Raw genomic sequence first — 18,904 nt, 5'->3', positions numbered from 1 at the left:
AGCAATTGTAAAACACATGGTCTCCAAAATTAACCACAATGCATGAGTGTTATGTCTAGTGTTCAAATAAGAATATTCAGATTGAGTTTTAGATTAGCCAAGCTAAATTCATAGGCACTGACAGAATGCAATTCCAAAGCCCTTTCATTTCTATCTGCAGCTAGGTTCCATGCTTCCTTTGCTACCGTGTGATGAAGCATGCCAGCTTAGCTACCCATTTCAGGTTGCTAGAACTTACCGGGGACGTTTTCCTATGGTTGTTGAATGTTTTTGCTGTCAAATATAATGCTAGTTTAAGGTTACTTGTTTTGGTTTATAGAACTTTCTCCTAACTTGTAGATCTTGGGGGAACCTTTATTGAGTATTGCAATGGTGCAACACTATGGAACATTTTGCCACTTTGCCAAGATATGCTTTTATCAGGTAGGCATCAGGAAAATCTTTTACAGTGAGACATTGCTGCCCAGATATCGGCAAAAGACATTAAGCCTAGTTAGCATGTCAGAAAGCTTCTAGCAGTGTCAATAAAGTTCAGTTCATGGTCTTGGCTTCACTTTGCAACGCTGTGCTGTGCGTACAACAGAGCTATCAGAACTCTGTTGTTAACATCCAGAATAAAGAACTATTCTTTTGTAAGCCAGCCTCAAGTTTTAACTGCTTTTAACTACATTGGATCTACTCAGTAAACCCAGTGTCTCCATTTGGAATTAAGGAGACTGTTTTCAATAGCATTCTTCACAGACAACATATCAAATGTTGAAAATAACAAATTTGACTATTTCATTGAAAAAAAAATATGTTCATTTTGAATTTGTTACCAGCAACACATTTCCAAAAAAGTTGGGACAAGGGTCAAACAAAATGATGGAGAAGTTAGAAAAGTGCAATGATAAAGATGGGTATGAAAAATAGCATCCCAGACAGGCAGAGTCTCTTAGAGGTAAAGACCTAGGGGTATTCATCACTCTGTGTAAACCTGTGTGGACAAATGATGAAACAATGTCATTTTAATGCTTCTTAACATAAAATAGATAGATAGATACAGCGGTGAAAATATACTTCCAATGCGGCTATTTGCATGAAATTTTCACCAGACATTAGTATTAACTCAGATAATCCACCCATATAAAAAAAATCTAAACATTAAAGTCCATAAGTAGAGTTATGTGTAATAAATTGGAATGACACAGGAAAAAAGTATTGAACACGCCTGCTGAAATTTCTTAAATAACTTACTTTGGGGAAGAGCCTTTATTCGTAATGACAGCTTCAAGGCATTTCCTGTATCAGTCTCAGTATTCCGGTGTGATTTTGGCCCATTTTTTAAAAACAGATAGCCGTTTAATATTGAAGATTCCAGGGATCCCTCTTGTGAATCCTGATCTTTAGTTAACTTCCAAAACTGTTCAATTGTAGCCTGACGAGCCAGACCCACATTAAAATGTAAGGTCTGGGCACTCACCGTTTGCAGTGCTCAGTCCGAGGGGCGGGATAATCGGTTGTCTTTCAAATTCCCTCTGCACGCAATAGGATAGCAAACTTTCAACGAGCTTCGACATGTTTTTCTTCAGTAATAGTCATGCGGGGTGAGCGTGCATAGAGGCCATGGCGGTGGAGTGCATTACCTATGATTTTCTCTGTAATCATTGTACCTGCTGCATCCAAGTCTTTCTGGAGCTTTCTCCAAGTGGTCCTTAGCTCTTGGGCTACTCTTCTGACTATCCTTCTGACTTCCTGGTCAGAAGGAGATCCTGTGCAGGGCCGGTTGATGATGCAGTGATATTCCTTCCACTTGCATATAATGGCTCCAATACTGCTTACAGGATAATTCTAAAGTTTTGAAATGCATCTGTAACCAGTTCCATTGATATGTTTTGCAACAATAAGGTTGCAAAGGTCTTGGGGAGAGCTCTTTGCTTTAACACCTCATGACATGTTTCTTGTGTGACACCTTGGTAACAAAAAACCTTTTTATAGCCCATCAGTATGTACTAACCCAGTTTATTAATTTGCACAGATAGGAGGGGTTATTAATCTAACAACTTAGAGTAATACTAGAGTAACAACTTCCAATTTTTTACTCATAACTCTACTTATGGATATTAATGTTTGAATTTCTTTAATATGTGTGGATTACCTAAGTTAATATTAATGTTTGGTGATTTCATGCGAATAGCCTCACTGGAAGTAATCTTACTGAAAAAAATGTTGACGTGTTACTTATTTAAACCATTTAAAACAATACTTATTTTCCTCGCGATAGATAGATAGATAGATTAGGGATGCACGATATATCGGCGGCCGATATATTATTGGCCGATAAGTGAAAAAATGAAAATATTATTATCGGTCCGATAACAGAATTCTGGCCGATATTTTTTAAAGTCCTAATTTAGGCCTACGTAAGGTCCGTCTAGCTACACTGAGCTACTTGAGCTTGGTTGGCTATACTTTTTCCTCAATATAATGTCAGCGGTGTGAATGTATTTCACCACTCTAACAAAATCTGTGGATATGCGTTCATTTGGGAATCTGTGCATCTCAAAATCCTCTCGTGAATGATCCGCCATTTAACCTTACCAGAGCGGAGCTCAGCCCTATCTAGAGTCGTCTTGTGCTGATGTGTTTGCACTTTACCGCACTGGTCGGGGAAACAAATAAACAAACTTGTTAGTGGGACGAGTACATAAGTAGGCCTAGTTCTAAGTTGTGTTTTAGTATTATATTTGCATTACTTTAGCTTGGGTTTTGTATTATTACCTAGAAATATGCTAACCATTCCTGCCTCAGTTCCAGACAGGTCATCATAATAAGTTATTAAAACCCCGGGGGCTACCCCTTTCATTTCTGCTGCAGCAGGTTGTGCGCAACAGAGTAGACGGACATACGATACAGTCTGAGGAGTTGCAGTTTTATTCAGTTACCCGCAGTTGAAACTAAACCTAAGTTTCCCTCACAAACTCTGATTTGGTCGCTATACTGTAGCTTATTCCAAGCTGAGCCGTTTATGAGTGTTTAGTCCTAAATGAAAACGATTCATACTCTCTAGCCACTCACTCGCAATTCACTGACGTCAGGTTCACTTAAAGGAGCCACACATACTGTAGGGCTAGGCTACTGTTATGTTGACTGCTGTACTATTGAGGACTATTATGAGTTCTGTCCATCATTTGGTGGTAGGTAAAATTACTGAAATAAAATTATGCTTATTAAATGCTTTCCCCAAATCACTTTTCACAATTTTTTTCAAGAGAAATATTATCGGTTATCGTATCGGTATCGGCCACAACAAACCAATAAATATCGGTTATCGTTATCGGCCCTAAAATTCCATATCGGTGCATCTCTAAGATAGATACTTTATTGATCCCCAAGGGGAAATTCAAGGTCCCAGTAGCTTATGACACCACGCACAACAACATAAACAGGATGATAAAAAACAAATCCACATGACTAAAATGAACAGTAAAAGATACTAAAATACTAAAACAAGGATCCACATGAATGTACTGTACTGTATAAGCATGAATGTAATGTAAGCATGAGGCACTTCCAGTAAAAGGGGAGGGACTGACCCTGTGATTCAATATGCCGTGGTAAGATGCTCAGTAAGGTGTGTGTCGTGGTAGTGCAAATAAGTCCAACAGTGCAACAGTGCAGGGTTTAAGTCTAGCCACCAGCAATAAATATGGACAATATAAGAGATCAGTATTAAATATGGACAATATAATAGAAAAATGTAAGCATAGTAATATAACAATTATAGTATAAGTATATGGATAAAATGGAGGAAAATTGGTCAAGTATGATGTGATGTTAGACCACAGTCCAGACTGGGAGATGGAGGGATGGGTTGTACATATGGGTTAATATAGCCAGTAGACAGTGTAAGCAGTAACAAAGTGAACAGTTAGTACAGTCAGAGTCAGAATTTTGAAGTATTTGGAGAGTTCATCATCTACAGAGTACATAATATCATTAACATATTCAGAGAATCCAAAAAAACAAAAAAACAAATTCAGAGCTGAAAAACAATATTGGATGGCTGTGGTCTTTTGGACCTCAGATGGTACTGCATTAAAACCAGACCTGTTTCTCTCAAGAAAATCATTGTATGGGTTCAGGAAAACCTCTGATAACCATTGTCTATGAGAACAGTTTGAGTCAGAAACTTTACCATGCAACAGAACAAAATTGTATTTAGACATGATACAGAAATACCACCGTCATATCTGGGCCTGAGCTTGTTTAAAATGGACTGAGGTAACATGGAAAAAGGTCCTGTGGTTAGACCAATCAAAATGTGCAATTCTTTCTGGAAATCATGGACTCATCTGGGCTAAAGAGGAGAGGGCCTTTCCAAGCATCCAACCCAACATCTATGACGGTGGAGGTGCATTAGTGCCTACAGCATGGGCATCATTCATTCGGAATGATGTATGCAGGTTGTATACAGGCCAAAATGAATTCTGCACATTTTTAAACAGTATTTCTCCATAGAAGAAGAGTCTGGGTGCTAAAATGGCCTGTCTGCAGTCCAGACCTGTCAAATTAGGTGCATCATGGAATGATAAACGTGATTAAGAATGCCTCATACTGTTAAGCAACTGAAATCCTATATTGGGCTGTAATGGGAAAACATTTACAGAATTTTGTTAATAAATTTCGATGGTAATAATGAAACCTATAATGTAACATTTGATTTGGTACAGACATTCAAAGGTTGCGTATGCTCTCTATTGACTTCAGTTCACTATATTTGAAGGTAGCGTATGCCGAGGAGGATAAACTCATTTAGGTAATAAGAATATTTAGGTTACTGTCTCTGCACGTAAGTAAATGATAATAAAGCTTTAGCGAAGGTATTAGTGTGAGGAGAGTCTTTGCTGCAGCTGCTATGCAATTTTAGTGAATCTAACTAGTGTCGCTATCGTGAAGCAAAAGCTGGGGCATGTCCTGTAACAAACTTTCAGAGGCTGGCGAGTTTGACCAGGGTCATTCAATTGTAATGGAAACACAAGGACTGAGAGGACCGTGTGAGAGTTCCTGGACCAGTTCCCGCCTCCTAGGTTTTACCCCAAACACTCGTAATGAAAAGGGGTCCTAAAACCAAGGCCTGTGAACAGGGTTTGGGCATTGGGCAAAGGAAATGCTGCCCTGGGCTCCGGCCACTAGGGGGACCCGGCGCGGGACATTTAAAAAAGAAAAAAAAATATTATGATCATATTTTTGATATTTCTGATGTATTTCCCCACCCGTAGTGAGGCCCACGTTGTCTTATTGTCATGTGTCGTTGCCGTATCAATGCGTGCTATCACAGACAACAATGGCTTTGCATGAAACGATTAGGAAATATGAAAGCGGAGCTCGAAAAAGAAAACTAACTCAGCAAAAGAGAGAGCGGCAGCGAGATGTTTTCAGTAAGGTGCACCTGGCCGTACGCACTGTGCGTACCATCAGCCTACTCAACAACGAGAGAGAATTTCCCCTGTGTGTGTGTGTATTCACACCAAATTGGCCTACCATAACTTTGCAACTTTGCACAGTATCCCATTAACTGCATGACAGTAGGCTATTTACAATTTTCTGTAAAGTTTGTAAACATGTTATCAAAATAAACTTAATGCAGAACTATATGCTCAAGATACGCGCACCCCTCCCCTTGTTTGTATTTGATGTGGTTGGGCTGTCAGTGTGTGCGCGCTAGACTGCGTGTTTCAATGTATTTGACGTTGTGGCTGGCTAGGGTTGCGTGTTACAATGTATTACAGACTGCGTGTTACAATGCATCATGATGTGATGTGGTGGATTTAGGGCTGTGTGCGTGCGCGTCAAGAGTTTGGGAGTTGCACATTTTAGGCTGACCTTGGCTACAGCTGGCAGTTTTTTTCAAGCCTTATATGATGGTAATAATATAATATTTCCTGGTTGATTTCTTTTTGTGTGCATTGTCCCACGTTTGTAGGCTACTTGTTTTTTGTGTGTTAGTACAATTGAATGTTGGTTATACGGAGGGAAAGTAATCTCATTGCCACCTACTGTTTGCGTTCCTAGAGTTTAGCGGAGTGGATGGGATTTATTTTTAGAAAAAATATATCTCGGTGCACATTGGGATCTTAATTTAATGCCTTCAATATGCTAGGCACTGGGGTCACCTCTTGATTCTAGTGGTCATACCTTTTAGGATCAGTTGAATTGTTTTGAGTTTTTGTCGTAACATGGTGATAACGAACTACAGTTGAATGTGACGTCACAGGTTTGGGCGCTTAATCTCTAACTGATCAATACGGCAATTTGCTTAAAGGGACACCAGGCAAGCCTGATGCTTTTTCTCTACAAAACTCCCCCTCGCTCGGTCTGAAGCTCTTTTCCTTTCTTTTCGCCTTCCGTCAAGGGTTTCGCTGCTTCTTCGCCGGCTCTGCCATTATACACACGCTTGCAACAATCTCTAGCATTTCGTTAGCCTGCCTCTGTGCTGTAAACTGATCCTGCTTCAGTCGGCGGGTAGGATACACCGAACTTGCAAGTGGGATATTCTTCACAGGCAGTAGGGGCGGGCGAGAGAGCCTTCATTCGCCCCATAATGAGTCATTTAACCATATACCGACTTACGAAGATGATTAATTAACACAAAAACGTTGCCTGGTGTCCCTTTAACTGGCGTAACATATTTTTGTAACTAGAAAATGTAATTCCAGGGAATTACGAGTGCATGAAAATGCAAAAATGGCTGCTGAATGAAATATTGTTGAATATTGTCTAAAATATAATCTAAGTAAAAAGATGGAGGTCAGATAGAGAAAAAAGCTGGCGGGGAGCCATAATTGTTGACAGCTTACAGTTGGAATGGCCGAACAGTTAAATAGTTTAAATAGTTAAATTATTTTATAGCAAATTATTGTATTGAGGACTTATTTTGAAGTTGAAGTTGTGGGCAGAGGGAAACAGTTGGCGGAGCCATAGTTGATGACAACTGACAGTTTGAAAGGCTGAACAGTTAAATAGTTGGATAGTTAAAATGGTTAAATTATTTAAAATGGAATTATTGTAGTGAGGAGTTTTACTTTGAAACAGTTGTGGACAGAGGAAACAGTTGACGGGAGTCAAAGTTGATGACAACTGACTGTTGCTAGAGTAGTTATGGTGGTTGCTATTCTGGTTGCTAAGTTAATGTTGGTTGCTAGGTTTTAACTGTGAATGTGGTTGCTAGGCAGTTGCTAGGGTACTTGAAGTCGTTTCTAGGTTGTTGCTAGGGTGTCCATGGTAGCTACTATCAGAAATAAAGGAGTTACTACAGTGGTTTGCTAGTATAATCATGTTGGTTGTTATGGAAACTGACATAGATGCTTAATTTCAATGGTTGCTAAATTGGTTGCTAGGTAGGTGGTGGTTTAATATAGTAGGCTAGAGGCATAGTTGATGATAACTGACAGTTGGAATAGTTGAAAAGTTAAATAGTTGGATAGTTTAAAAGGTCAAATTATTTAATAGGGAATTATTGTAGTGGAGACTTTTATTTTGAAACAGTTGTGGGCAGAGGAAGCAGTTAAACAGGATCTGTAGTCTTAATAGAGCCAGATTGTATCAGAGAGGGTTAAAGCGAGCCAGAGGCTTTAAACGCTCGACAACAACGGGCGCTCGACATTGCAAGGGGAGGGGGAAAATCCCCCTTTATGCAGACCAGAGTAAGCCCTCGCTGCACTAATGTCAATGGAGACTTGTGGAATTTTACCAATAAATTGGTCATTATGTCTTTCTGGATTTGTTGAGGGTTATTTGGAAAATTGTGTCATAATCTGTAAGTGTTTGTGATCATTGCAAGCCTAATAATGTATTTTTTTAGTGTTCGGATTTGTAATAAAATAACTTAATATCAAACCACGCTGCTGCCAGTTACTGTCTGGTTGTTAGCATGCTAGCTAGCCTCTTAGCTAAGGTAACATTTTAAACGGAGAAGTGTAATTTTTTTGAAATGACAACTAGCTGAATAACATTACTGACATTAGTTGAACTTGCAACAGTATATTAAGTTTAAGCGAAGTCCTTCAACTACTAGTCACTTGTTAGCGCATAGCTGTATTGCCATAGCTACTCCCATTCACTTGTATAGCGCTTTAAGTTAGTTAGCTAGCTAGCTAGCTCGGTTCACAGACTAATTAAATTATTCATTCCATGTCCTAAAAAAACGATTCATTGGTATCATACATGATTATAGACAATAATACTGTGAACACAATTATGTTTATCTGCTCTTATTGCTTGTTAAGAGAGAAAGTTTATTTAGTGACGTAAGGTGACACTCCCACTTATGCAGACCGGAACTGTCCCGTTTTGCTCCCATAGTAACGAATTACGTTGCTCTATCTTGCTAGTAATCAAGGATCTTTGATTGTATGCTTAACCCTCTATACCCCAATAGAATGTTACAACAATGCCTCTGATTCCTGGAAGTTCCAGGAAAAAAAAGGCAATTTCAGTAATATTTTAAATAATGAAAAATAACTTAAAAAGTAAGGCAAAGTGTCAAATGCAAGTTACATTCATATTAAAGGTCAGAAACTGCTTTTTTAAATTATATATAATTCATTGCCAATTATGTATGCACAATTTCCATAGACTGCCATTGATCTGAATGAAATGATAGAAATTGTGATATGATGACAACTAAAAGACTAAAAGAGAAGCTTTTCAATCTTAAAATATCATCTAAAAATATATGATAGACCAACTTAAGTATTACATTGCAAAAAATATGAAACTGTTGAGTAGTTCAGGGGTTAATATTTTTTTTATCTAGTCTGCAAAGAGCAGCAGATGGAATTTTGTCATTTTCATTTAGCTTAATTACCATTTCAGAACATTACAGCAGTTAGAATAGGCCAATATTATTAGTGATAAGAGACCATTACATTGATACAACACAATAAAATAATAGTAATATAAATACTACTACTACTACTACTGCAATTACTACTACTACTACTACTACTACTACTACTACTAAAATAATAATAATAATAATAATAAAGGTATTGTTATTATAATAAACCTCATTATCTATTTATATATATATATTTTTATTATTATAACAGTATTATATTAATTAGACAGAAGCAACACAAACCTAACAGATTACATTTCATTAACTATTCAATAAACTATAACATACCATGAAATTCATGAAAACATGGTGGCATTTTGCACAATGGCGCAGAACAAGTTGAGCAGCCAAAAGAAGTTTCAATGCACCGCCCACTATTGGTGCGGCGCCCTGCTCTAATGCAGCTTACACATCCCTTTTCCTGCCCTCAAAGTTTACAAGTGAGTGGCCTTCTTTTAAATTCCTACTCACTACAAAGTCGATACCCAGGGTATTGATGCCCTGGACACCCCGCTTCTGCCAAAAAAAAAATCATCACATGGGGCATGCACGATTTTAAGTTTGAAGGCTTTCAGGCCCCAGGTTTTCCTGCCCTTAGGAAGTGGCCTGAGCTGAAGCTGCCACACAATATATGCATTTATAATTGCTATGTCAAACAGTCCCCAGAACAGGTACTTCCACCATTTCTTTCCAGTTAACCCAACATTGTAGTAGCTTCAAACTGGTCTAGATGGTCAACCCCTCCCATTTTCCTGTTGTAATCAAGGACCGCTTCTGGGCAAGAGATTAGATTAGCATTAAACTTGGATCTTTTGCTTCATTTGGTCTCTGCCTGCATGATTGCTTGAAACTATATACACATCCCTTTGTCCATCCACCTCAATACTATCATCCCATCCCTTCCCACTTTTCTGCTTTCCCCTATCATTAATTTTGGTTCCGTGGATTTGCGTTGGAAAGCCTTTGGAGGTCTTTTCTGATGGTGCCACAATAGTAGGTGTTATGATCAAGCAAGTCTCTCACCAAGGGAATGGAAGAAAAAAATTATCTGCATAGACATGATAGTGCTTGTCCAAATATCCTCTAAGCAGATGCATAACTACTCGGTAGGCCAAACCTTTTCCCCTGCGTCATCTTTTCCCGTAAACATTGAAGGCGGAGACAATAACCTGTCAAAGAGTCACAAAGGCACCATAACTTTATGCCCCATTTCACTGGTTTTTTCGCATATATTGTTTCCAACGCAGTCTCCCATCAAATTTAATCATCGTCGGCCCACAGACAGCGCAGACCAGGGCACAAGCAGTTTTGGGAAATTTTCTTGTAGCACTTGTATAAATGGCCTAACTTTTGCCAGCTTATCTGTATCCTCTCCTTGTGAACTGCACTGAAAAAAATTGGCAAATTAATTCAAAACGGTTATGGTAGATATCCGTCAGCTTATATATGGCACTCGGACACATGGATCAGAGCTCCAGAAGTCGGCGCAGGCAGGGTAAACGATGGATACCCAATGAGGATATTGAAACCAATGAAGGCCCTCATCTCCTCCTCTGTTGTATCGTACCACGTGGCGGGGGGATTGCTGGATGCAGCATACATATTTGTAAACTGCACTAGATTTGAGATGAATAACACCCCAACCATCTGCCACAAGATATCCAGCACGTTGGTCAAGATACATCTGGGGCCAGGATCAACCATACAAGGCTGGATGGAGGGAACTGGGATAGAGTCAGACCATGGTGGATCGTCGTGTGTTTGTACCCTTCCTCTCTGTCTCCTTCTCCCACTGTTTCTCCCTCTCACTCCCAAGCTTCCTCCTCTTCTTCCTCTCCCTCCTCCCTCCCTCCCTCCTCCTCCTCCTCTTCCTCCTATCCCTCGACCTCTTCTATAATCTGCCCTGGCTCTCATTCTGGTCTCCACTTCTTCCTCCACTGCTTCACCTGCCTCCTCCGCCTCTTCTCTCTCCATCATTACCTCTTCCTCTTCTCGAGATAGCCTCCTACTTCATTGTCCTCCTCACCTTGAGAGCTGTGATCTGACACATCCGACAGATTGATCTGACAATGAAAGTTGCACACCAAAAGTCTGTTCGATTCAATATTAGCCCTATCTACAGTCTGTTTATAATAATAATAATAATAATAATAATAATAATAATAATAAAATCCATCCATCCATCCATCCATCCATCCATCCATCCATCCATCGCAGAACAAAATCTAGGTCAAAGGTGAACACCCCTGACGTAACCAATTGACATCCATTCAGAAGTTTTGTTGTCACTCGATATGGATTAGCCTACTCTGATGACTGCCATAGTGAGCTAGCTAACAACGTATGGAAGTAATGCCAAATCTATGCCAATGTCTTGTATGGATCTAGCAGATTAGAAGACAGGAATGAAGAAATGTCATGTTTTCTGAATTTTTCGGCAAAAGGTAAAAAAAGACATCCCAGTAAGACTGCACTTGTTGAAGTGTTACAGTAACTAGTGTTAGTGTTCAACGTTAGAAAGTTAAGCTAAACTTAGCAATCAACTTAGCGATCACTGACATATTTTGTTTACGGTCATATTCTTTTATTGCCGACATTACATTTACAACTTACATCAGTGTCATTGCCATCCAATATGGGAAGATCTTCTTCCAGCACCTGAGATGGATCAGTGCACATCAAAACCGCCTCGCCAGACTAAACCCTGCGGCGTTTCGTGCAGAAGACATTATCTCTTTGCCTGTTACTCTGTCTCGTGATTTCGAGGCTATAATGTTTAGAATTGTAGGTCCTGGACGGGGGAAAAGAAGTAAATTGTAACAAATCCTATGATTGATGTGACACAGTGACATGAGTGACGATTTGGCAGATAGCATAGGCTACTGTAACTTTGAGACTTGAGTCCTCATTCATATCGGCTGAACTGCTGCAGCCAAGACGGAGCAGATAGGCACATCTCAGAGCATAAAAGATCAACATATATCAAAGCCTACAAGCAGATTTTTTGTTTTGATGGCTGGGGAAAAGAGTAAAGTGTTACAAATCCCTACGACTGCTGTGCCAAATTGATCATGGCAAGATGAGTGACGTTTGTTAGATATCTTGGACACATGCCATCATTCATATCAGCTGAACCACAGCGACCCACGGAGCAGAAACAGGCACATATCGTAAAACGCATAAATATCTAAAAATAAATCGATACAAACATATGTGTTTGATTATGACAATACATCGAAGGGGATCTAAAATATTGATCTGTAGTGTACATAAGCTGTAGAAATTAAGTGATCGCCTGTATTCATCCATGAAAAAACACCGGCCGCTCACGGCCGTTACGGGGAAGAACAGCACGGCCGGCGACGGCCGTTACGGGGTACAGAGGGTTAAAGCCTGAGACAGACAGTTGCTGGAGGTGGCCGGAACACTTGGCATAGGATTCTAAGTGCCCTACTGTGATGTCATAATCGCCAATGTTAAGTCTATGGGGAAATGTTTTAGTAGTTTTTAATTAATAGTTCAAAAAGTATAAGTGTTACAAAGTTGAAAAATACATAGCTGAAGTCACCTAAGTAAGACCTACGCAACACAGTTTGAACAAAGTTTCTACGTCAAATGGTTGAAGCTGAATTAAACGCACAAATACGTAGAAGAAAAATAAGAAGAAATCGGATAACAGTAGAGTGCATTTTCATGCCCTCTAATAACTGAGCGTGATGTAAACCGCATGGTGATTACCTTTATGTCTGAATAACTGGTGTTGTGCTTCTACTCCCATGAAGAGCTGGCAGTAAGTGTTAACTCATTGAATGCCAAGCTGTTTTCGGAAGCTTTGTCCTAGAGTGCCAGCAATCTAGACCATTGTTGATGATTTTTGTACAGCCACAGCATATTCTGTGTTATAGCTATGAACACATACAATGGCTCGTTGAAAAGGTGAGACTTTAAGCTCTCAGTGGGTGCAAACCGTGTATTTCTACACGCCTCTGTTCCTGAGAAATCCCACACTAAACAGTGGCTAGTTTTCATCAAAATCCCTGTTTTTTTTTTCTAGAAATGGAGATATTGCGTCTTTTATGAGTCACTATCACCAACATATTCGGCACTCTGGCAAGGGCGTGCCCTCTTGCAACCGCGACTCGACCTACCACTCACTCCGCTAGGCTTGCTCGTGGTGGACCTCCTCAGCACGGTGTTCAGTCACTCCTTGTAATGTTTTTGACCTGTCGTGGTCATCTTGTCTTAGTAGAAAGGTGGACTCATCCAGCGTTGTCTGGCGAAAACGCACCTGCTGCAATATCTTTCTTCGACTTTTTCATTTCTCCCTTCAGCACCTGAGAAGTGTTGCCTGCAAAGTTTCTGGGAAGAGATCTAATGAGACCTGCCACCTAGTGATAAACCCACGAAAATTAAATGACCTGATTTTGACCTGGCGTGCATGTCACTGATAGGCTAATCAGTGACTGATTCGAAACAAAGCGGCAACCACCCAGGCCCCAGATGACCTTAACCTGGCCCTACTTGTGAAATATTTCTGTGCAAATCTTCTGTCTTCACATCTTTTTCAGACCTTGAAATTGAATCACGTGCCATGTTTGGGCATTAATATCCTGACAAATATTTTCCCTAGCCTCTTCAAATTTTCTGACAATTTATGTACTAGATGTCTCCTGGTTTTTTAAAGGGCCCTAGATTTTGGAAAAATGTGCATTAAGTGTGATATTAAGGGTATTAAAAAAACAGTTTTGTTTTTTCATTTGGTATCAGTCACCATTTCCTCTTCAAATACATCAGTTTATTAATGTTCTCCAACAAGTTGAAGTCTCCACATCAAATGACCGTGACGATAATAAGGATAAAACAAGGCGTGTTTTTTATATGGATATTTAACATGTAAAGTACCAATATTGTACCAAGTCCCATTCACAGAATAAATGCATATAGTTACAGGTGTTTTGGGAACACCAAAATGAACATTTACAATAAACAATAGATTTTAGTGCCCCCTCAGGTGAAACACAGTATAGCATTTTGCTCCTTTTATAATGGTGTTATGTTCCCAAAACACCTGTAACTACATGCATTCTGAGAATGGGACTTGGTACAATATTGGTACTTAACACACTAAATGTCCATATACTTGGCTATTTCCACATAGATTTTTATTGCCCTACCAGCTACCCCACATACCATTTCAGTTGCATGAAAATGACACAAAAATACAAACACACCTTGTTTTATCCTTATTATTGTCATTGCCTTTTTTTTGACTTCACACTTTGGGACATTAACAAAGGATTATATTTCTAGAGAAAATACTGATTGATGGCAGGTGTGTCACAATAAAGGAGTTTTGAGACCCTCAATATCACTTTTTTTGCATGTTTTTTCTGAAACTAGGGACTTTTGTAAAACCAATGAGACTGTGGTACAAACTTTTAATGATTGAATCGTACTGAGAACATGTTTGTCTTCCATTCTACAAAGTTTGGCTAGTCAGGCTAGGGATAATACTTTTTAAGATGTCCAAACATGGCCTCGAAGATAAGGCCTTTTAGAGAGTGTTCACAAGCAATGGCAAAAAGACTATGAAAACAATAGAATTGAACAAAAATATTTTACAGGTTTTAATTATGGAACCTAAACATTGTGTAGACAATCTTTGAGGAAATCAGAGTCTGTGCTGCAATCATTTTCCTGGATTTTGTCTGATTTGACACAGAATAACTCGTAAAAGTTTTCTGTGACTCATCATCTCTCTGCTTATATTCATCCCTCTCACACATTTCTTTACTTCACTTTCTAAGTCTTTTTGCATCTTGCACTGTAACTATTGTTCTGTGTATTTGTATTCTGTGTAAGTATTGCTGAAGAGATCAGGCAGGAGCTATTGGATCGAGAGTTTGCAGTATCATTTTTCCACAAGTATGCAGTATATTGTGTAAGCATCCAACATGCTGTGAAAGCTAGCAGTTCTTCTGTGACCTTGGGAGTGTTATTTTTTTTATTAACTTAAATGGTAACATGCTTTTCTGTATAAAATTGTACACAGAAAAATGTCCATGTCCTAATTGTCTGCAGAAAATAAATGTGATGTCTGTTGCTTTTTGTGTGTTCAGGTCCTGAGCCAGGTACACCCTAAGCTGTCATCCCAAGAGGAGGCTCTGCAGTACATTGAGGAGTTGATCCTGTTACTTCTAAACATGCTCTGTCAGGCACAGCCACGCACTGTGCAGGATGTGGCAGTGAGTGCAGTTATTATAGCAATTGCTCCAATTGCCTAGCCTCATGCATCATGCTTTTGAGAAGTGGACACATTAACTGCTTATAATTTATTTTGACTGTCTATCTATATTGCACACAGGAAGTTTCGTCAGACCTGCGTTCATATTCATTTTTTTCGTCTAACATATTCAGATTGTATTTTGTCTTTTCTCTAATGCCAGCAGATGAGTCTGATGAAATGTGCAGGTGCTTTATTCAGAGGTTTAAGTTCAAAGCTTAACCACTGAACATGGTAGTGCTGTTCTACCATGTATCCCTTACCATCATTCTGTCTCACTCCATATTTTTCATTCTCCTTTCTTTCTTTCTTTCTTTCTTTCTTTCTTTCTTTCTTTCTTTCTCTCTCCTTTCTCCCTCCCTTCTTGTGCATATGGTGTAATCACAATTACGTTCTTGAAGCTATACATGTGCTTTGCAGCTTCATATATAGTTTACACATCTACAATGAACTGACCCAGTGTTTCTCCTTTTTACATTCTGGTTTCCCTTCAGTAGAGAGCTGTAGATGTGTTTGTGCTGGTGTTTCCTTAAGTATCATGGAAAATCATTCACCCCTGAAATGAAAACGATTTGTTGTGAAAGTGAATTGTACAGAAATCTGGTCATATTTTCACTTTCTGTGTTCCTATTTCCTTTCAGGAACGTGTACAGAAGAGTTTTCCCCACCCCATAGATAAATGGGCTATTGCTGATGCCCAGGCTGCCATTGAGAAGAGGAAGAGGAGAAATCCTCTTGCCTTACCAGTGGATAAAATCCACCCTTTACTCAAGGTACTACTTAATAACTTATTATCTGTCAGATTCTGTCTCTGGGTATCAACTGCTTATGTGGCACATTAACATACACCAAATTAGATTAATTTGAACAGGTGCATGTCTAAATGAACACACAACTGTTCATTTAGAACACTCCAAGACCAGAAATGGTCCAGTTTTTCCTTGTGCACAGCCATTTTTTATGTCATCTATGTCGGATCAATGGCAATGATCAGATGCTAAATGCTGCTTATAAGTGAATATTGAGATCATTCAGATTCCATCACCAATATCTTCATAATTATATAGAAGTTATCAGGATATGGTCTATGGACACACCTCAAGTTGTCATTAGGGGGTGCTATAACACAGTGACACACATACACATAAATACACACGCACAAACAGACACACACACATAAACACACACACACACACAACCACACACATACATACATACATACATACATACATATGTATACATACACACACAAAAGCAAACTCATACATGCACACACTCATTTACATACACATGAGTTGCAAGAGTAGGGGATGGAGACAAATTGATGTGTGATTTTATTTTTGCGGAGAGTGTGCAGGACTGAGCGGTGGTCATATTTTGTACCGCTATGCGGTACATCTAATATTTGGTATACAGTTATTGGATCTTTGAATTATACCAATTAGCAATTTTGAATCATAGAAAGCCAGCAATATTTGAAACCCAGCATATAACAAAGACCATACTATGTGTTTTCACGTTACATTTCACTGTGCATTTCTGAAAAATACCAAATCACATTGACAAGATTTTTTGTCAATCAGTTGAATCTTCTGTTAGTTGTTATATAATGTGAATTCAGAGGGAAAAAAGTCTAAAACATGGAAATATGGTGAAGCCAAAACTGCCTGAGACCTGTTTGTAGGGGAGACACTGAAGAAGAACGCTCTGTTTACAAAGACCAAATTCAGTTCTCAGTTTGTTTTCCTAAAGTGCTGTGGGAAAAGTGAAAGGGGAGGGTTATGTGTATCTTTTCCAGCTAATGTGAAGGATTTTGTAATGAACATTTATCTCCTTAAACCCATAATGCCATCTTCAACCCAACAGGAGGTACTTGGTTATAAAATAGACCATCAGGTGTCTGTGTACATCGTAGCTGTGCTTGAGTACATCTCTGCTGATATCCTGAAACTAGCTGGGAACTATGTACGCAACATTCGTCACTATGAGATCTCCCAGCAGGACATCACTGTGGCCATGTGTGCAGACAAGGTGGGAAGTTTTTTAAGGATCACCATCATGCCATTTGGGGTTTTGGTACATATACACATCGAGTATATATGGGATATTCAGAATTGGGTTATTCTTAGTGTTAGTCCTCGGTCAGTCTGTGATTGCGTTGTCTTGACAGGTGCTGATGGATATGTTCCACCAAGACGAAGAGGACATTAGTGTCTTCCCCCTGATAGATGAAGAGCCGTCATCATCCGAAGAGCAGACTTACTATGACCTGGTCAAAGCTTTCATGGCAGAAGTTCGTCAGTACCTTCGTGACCTCAATCTCATCATTAAGGTGTTCCGCGAGCCCTTCGCATCCAACACCATGCTTTTCTCACTCCATGTAAGCTGTCGCTTTCACCTATGTGATGTTAGCTGCATTTTCTGTTTTTTATCTTTAAGCTTCAGTTTATGCCTTGCTTCTCTCATTGCCTGACTTTATGCCATTTAGGATGTGGAGAACATTTTCAGTCGTATTGTGGATATCCATGAGGTTACTGTGAAGCTGTTGGGGTTGATAGAGGACACAGTTGAAATGACCGATGAGGGTAGCCCACACCCTCTGGTGGGCAGCTGCTTTGAGGACCTCGCTGAGGTAATGGCACTGCCATTCTCCTAAGTAAATCTCAAATCATTGTTATCAGTAAAATGACATAAAGGGACATTTCATCAAGGCAGTGATTTTAATATGGAAGGCAAGTGAAAGAAAAAGAGAAATGTAAACAATCAGTTTTACTATTCTTGCTAAAGGAGCTCACATTAGCCTTCACTTTAGCACACAGCATTTTCCAGGGATATAATTTATTGTCAATCAATCAATCAACATTTATTTGTATAGCACTTTACAACAACCAGTAGGTGCCCAGAGTGCTTCACATCAGAAGCTAAGGGTAAAAACAGCATATCAAGCAGTAAAAAGATTGACATGTAGACTTAAATAAATAACTAGAATTGTCACACCACTACAGCAATTAAAAGCCATTCTAAACAAGTGAGTCTTTAGTTTAGGCTTGAAAAGACCCGTTATTGTCCGAATATCAGGGGGTAGCTTATTCCAGAGTTTCGGGGCCAAAAGCCTGCTCATCCCACCGTTTATACCTGGACATTGGGACCTCTAACACCAATTGGTTAGAAGACCGCAAAGACCGGTTGTGCTCACGCAGGGTCAACATCTCAGATAAGTATTCTGGGGCCAGGGCATTAAAAACAAACAAGAAAATCTTGAACTCTATTCTAAAACGCACAGGGAGCCAATGTAGTGTATAAAGAACAGGAGTAATATGTTCGCGTCTAGGTGTGTTTGTTAAAAAGCAGGCAGCAGCATTTTGCATAAGTTGCAGACGTGAGATGGACGTTTGACTCAAGCCAGCATACAAGGCATTACAGTAATCGAGTCTTGAACTAATAAAAGCATGAATCGCCTTTTCTAAATCATGCCTGTTAAGAAAGTTCTTAACTTTAGCCAGGAGACAGAGCTGGAAAAAACTTGTTTTAACCACATTACTGATTTGCTTGTCAAATTTCATGTTACAATCAAAAGTTTTCATGTTACAACCAAATTTCTAACAGCTGGCTTGAGATAAGTAGCCAGAGCTCCCAAACTCCGAGCGTGTGTGAAATAATAGGAATAATATCAAATACTTTGATTGCACTGTAAAAACCTGTCTGACCGTGCTGCAAAACAATTTTTAATATTGGCCTCT

General features: G+C 39.3%; 1 protein-coding gene across 3 annotated transcripts in view; it reads left to right on the top strand.

The window, feature by feature from the left end:
• Positions 1 to 18,904, top strand: part of LOC125297201 (son of sevenless homolog 1-like) — a 49,796-nt gene that overhangs the window by 1,775 nt on the left and 29,117 nt on the right. For 2 of the 3 annotated variants that reach the window (XM_048247386.1, XM_048247387.1), the window contains exons 2-6: positions 15,001 to 15,126; positions 15,806 to 15,937; positions 17,031 to 17,195; positions 17,335 to 17,544; positions 17,653 to 17,796. In XM_048247386.1, the coding sequence (XP_048103343.1) occupies positions 15,001 to 15,126; positions 15,806 to 15,937; positions 17,031 to 17,195; positions 17,335 to 17,544; positions 17,653 to 17,796 (777 nt within the window). The remainder of the gene's footprint in view (positions 1 to 15,000; positions 15,127 to 15,805; positions 15,938 to 17,030; positions 17,196 to 17,334; positions 17,545 to 17,652; positions 17,797 to 18,904) is intronic. The other variant, XM_048247389.1, reaches the window with a different exon arrangement.

The sequence above is a fragment of the Alosa alosa genome, chromosome 7, assembly GCF_017589495.1.
Source record: "Alosa alosa isolate M-15738 ecotype Scorff River chromosome 7, AALO_Geno_1.1, whole genome shotgun sequence".
NCBI classification, from domain to species: Eukaryota; Metazoa; Chordata; class Actinopteri; order Clupeiformes; family Clupeidae; genus Alosa; species Alosa alosa.
This window is presented reverse-complemented; position numbering and strand designations above follow the sequence as displayed.